Source organism: Notothenia coriiceps, unplaced genomic scaffold, assembly GCF_000735185.1.
Source record: "Notothenia coriiceps isolate Sejong01 unplaced genomic scaffold, NC01 NC01_scaffold00002208, whole genome shotgun sequence".
NCBI lineage: Eukaryota > Metazoa > Chordata > Actinopteri > Perciformes > Nototheniidae > Notothenia > Notothenia coriiceps.
Window position 1 is genome coordinate 35,921 of NW_011334909.1, and position 3,670 is coordinate 39,590.

General features: G+C 37.5%; 1 protein-coding gene across 1 annotated transcript in view; it reads left to right on the forward strand.

Moving 5' to 3' along the window:
* LOC104966611 (cdc42-interacting protein 4 homolog) overlaps nt 1–3,670 on the forward strand; it is a 29,073-nt gene continuing 25,403 nt past the window's right edge. The window contains exon 1 of the mRNA XM_010795807.1: nt 1–313. Coding sequence (XP_010794109.1) covers nt 290–313 — 24 coding nt within the window. The 5' untranslated portion in view covers nt 1–289. The remainder of the gene's footprint in view (nt 314–3,670) is intronic.

The following is a 3,670-nucleotide window of genomic DNA, read 5'->3' on the forward strand; positions in this document are numbered from 1 at the left end:
CTCGCGCTCTCTCTCTCTCTCTCTGGGACCCAAACTTGTTTCAGGAAAAAGCGCCTGAACATATTTTCTCTCTGAAGAAACAGGACGGCCGTGTCGGTGCCAAAGGAGAAGGCGTAAACTTCCTCCAAACATTTCCTCCGCCATCTCCGCTTTCGAGCATTTTGTGGAATCGTTTGTAGCGAGAGGACATTTTTTATTATCTGGTTTTTCCACCTCCGACACCACCTGGTTGTTTCTCTTTTAACACGGACTCCTACTTCCTTTCCTCAAACATCTGAATTGTGCGGACATGGACTGGGGAACAGATCTGTGGGTAAGTTGACAGCTGACACAAGAAGTAGAGCCCTCTGGGAGAAGTCGTTACTAAAACAAAAACCATCCCTTAAGAATACCGCTTTTGTTTTCGTCGACACAATGTGTACTTTTCCACGGCAGGCCTGGGCTAAGTAATCTTGCGGAGTAAAAAAAGGCATCAGCCAGATGATTTCGCAACTCCTTTCTCCCTTCATACCTTTTCATACACAGAGGGGAAAGAAGAGTGTTTTATTACTCTTTCTGGCCACCTTATCTTCACACTGTAGGCTAAAGGTGTACTCCACCACACTCCCCCTTCATGCATGCTCTAACCTGAGCTGTGCTTTGTGATAACACAGCTCTCAGGATTGTCCCTGCATCTGGTCAGTGTCTCCCTTCAGCTGTGAATCACAGTGACAGTCATCAGGTCAGATAACAGTGTCCTCTGTACAGGGAGCAGGAAGAAAAAGCACCCAACACAAGGGGCATCTGATCAGGGCTGCAAGTTACAATTATCTGCATTAGTTTCCCGGTTAACCATTCAATTGTTTGGCATATGAGGAATGATTAATGTACAACATATTACAATATGTGGTCAAATTAGTGCTGAGTATTCAGGAAACCATATATTCTGACATGATTGACCGAATACCTCAATATCGTTACAAATATTTTTGTTCGAACCCTTTTACCGGCTATTTTGAGTATGTGTTGGACTCTCATGGCCTTAAAACGAGGGTTAATTTATCTAAACCTAAAGGGGTCTTGTTATGATAATTTTAAGGTTTTACATTTCAGTATTTTGTGCCTCTACTGCGACATGTTTACATGATTTAATGTTCAAAAAGTGTTTTATTTTTCTCCTACTCCCTGAGCTGCAGCACCTCTTTTTAGCTGGCTGGCTCTGCTGTGATTGGTTTTTGAGATGTCCCGCCCCTTAGCCAATCACATACTATGTGCGCTAGCAAATAGAAGCACACGTGTTACATAGTGATGTCACTATGTTACAGAGGTAAACAAAGGAGTTCAGTGTAGGAGAGAAACTCCCTCTGGAGGGAACTTTCTGATTTCAGCCTTTGCAGACCATTTACATGCACTAAAACCTATATAACACAATACAGGAAACCCCTTTGGAAAACAAGCCCAAAGCTTAGAACTAACCATGAAATTATCTTTTACTATAATATTATAAAAAATGGGCATTACATTTATTTTGGCATTTTATTCCATCCCTCCTCACCACTATAGAGAAATGTGCTTCTATCCACTTTACTTTGACTTTCACATGGTGTTGTTTAAAGGGGCCCTTTTTTGCTTTTCGGTGTGTGTTTTTGAATTTGTTGGTACAATACTGAGGTTTTTATGTATTTATTAGGTCTATACTGTAAGTGTAAGATTAAGAGATTAGTATTAGATCTCCTGCCTGCCTCCTAGCCTAGACTCCAGAACTATAATGGAAATGACTTTATTGCAATATTCTGACAATTCTTAGTATTGTATGCACATTTGTGTATTTCTAATCTTTCGATTATCATAATTCAAACAATCATTTAATCATAGATATAGCAAATTGATTTGTACGATTGACCATGGCCGGTTTTTATCAAAAAGAGGTTTAGGTTTTTGATAGGTAATCATCACTATTGTGGATTTAACTACATGGGTTACAGGCTAACTAAAGAATGGCTAGAACAGTTTGGAAAACCACAGATTGTCTTACAAACCAGTTAAAGATATTCGATACACTACAATTCGATATCCAAAATCTGTGAAGATATTGATTCTCATATTGTGATGTGGATATAAAACCTGCCTCAAATAACTTGTTATGTCCTACCAGCAGTTTAGGAGCTGAAGACATCCTGTTTACTACCCCTTACAACACAGGAAGGCAGGAAATCCTCACATTTGAGCGACTGAAACCTGAGAACGTTTGGCATTTTTGCCTCATACCAAATGCCAAAATAGCTCCTAATACATTTTCTGATTATTGCTTTATCACTCATTAACCGTGTTGGAAGAAGTACTCAGATCCTGTACTTGGATAAGAGTACAAATAATATGGTCTCAAAATAAAACTCGATAGTATACTGTAAGTCCCGATTTCAAAGAAGTACTAAAAGGTTAGGGTTAAAAGCTACTTAAAGGTCACATATTATACAAAATCCGCTTTAAACATGTGTCCGCTCTGTGAAAAGAGGTTCTGAAAGCTTCAGGAAAAAATATTCGCTCACTTTTTGTCCTGATCCATTTATATAAAAACCTGTCTGAAAATGAGCTGATCAGATTTGGGCCGCTTTATGATGTCATAACGATTATCACCTGAATCTCCTCCTAGAGCACCATTGAGTTCTTTCTAACCAAAGCTCTCTCAGAGGGGCGTGGGGAGGGGCTCCTTATTTTTCATCTAAAGTAACAGACAGAGAATCAGCACTTTTGAAACAGGGCTGAAACAGAGGGGATTATGGGATGCTGCAATGATCTGTTTGGTATTTGGAGCCAAACACTTCAGAGACATGTTTTGTATATATCTGAGACCTATAATATATTGATGAAAAACAGTATAATCGGGGACCTTTAAGTAAAACATCATGACTGTTTTTGATATTTCGTTTGAAGCAGAATTTTGGAGCAAACAGAACTAATTTCCCTAATCTTGCTGTGATTATGTTCACAGTCTGCACACATTCCTGTGAGATTAAACCGGTGGTGGATAGTAATCTCGATTATCTGGGTCAATAATTGATATCACGATTATTAAAAACGATTACCCATTTACTTTGAAAACATCCATTTATTGAAAAAAAAAAAACGTATTTTTTTAACAGTTGATTGAACAGACTGCTAAAAATATACTGTTCACATTTTTTTTTTTTAAGTAAATGGATAATCGTTTTTAATAATCGGAATATCAATTATTGATTCAAATAATCGAGATTATGATTTTTGCCATAATCGAGCAGCCCTAGTAAGTCATTTATCAATACGACGAGAGATCTCTTGATTATATCTTCATAATGAATCACATTTGTCCAAGGAATCGAGTAAAAGATAAAATCGACATTTTCCTCAAAATCCAATTGTCACTTGTTTCCCGACAAACATATACAGACATGTTGATATAATCATTACATCGATAACCAAGACTACATTTATTCAAGTTCCAGAATCAATGTAATGATACTGTCTTTTTTCTCTGAGGACTGTCAATCAGGCTTATATTGGACATTTATAGACAATCTTCTGAAAATACAAATTTGATATCTTTATTGTTTTGTAAGCTAAATGAAAGTAGATTGTTTGAAGTACCGGTACGAACAAGTGAACTGACCTTATAGTAACCTATGTCTAACGTTTCTACTTCATCTGCCTTTCA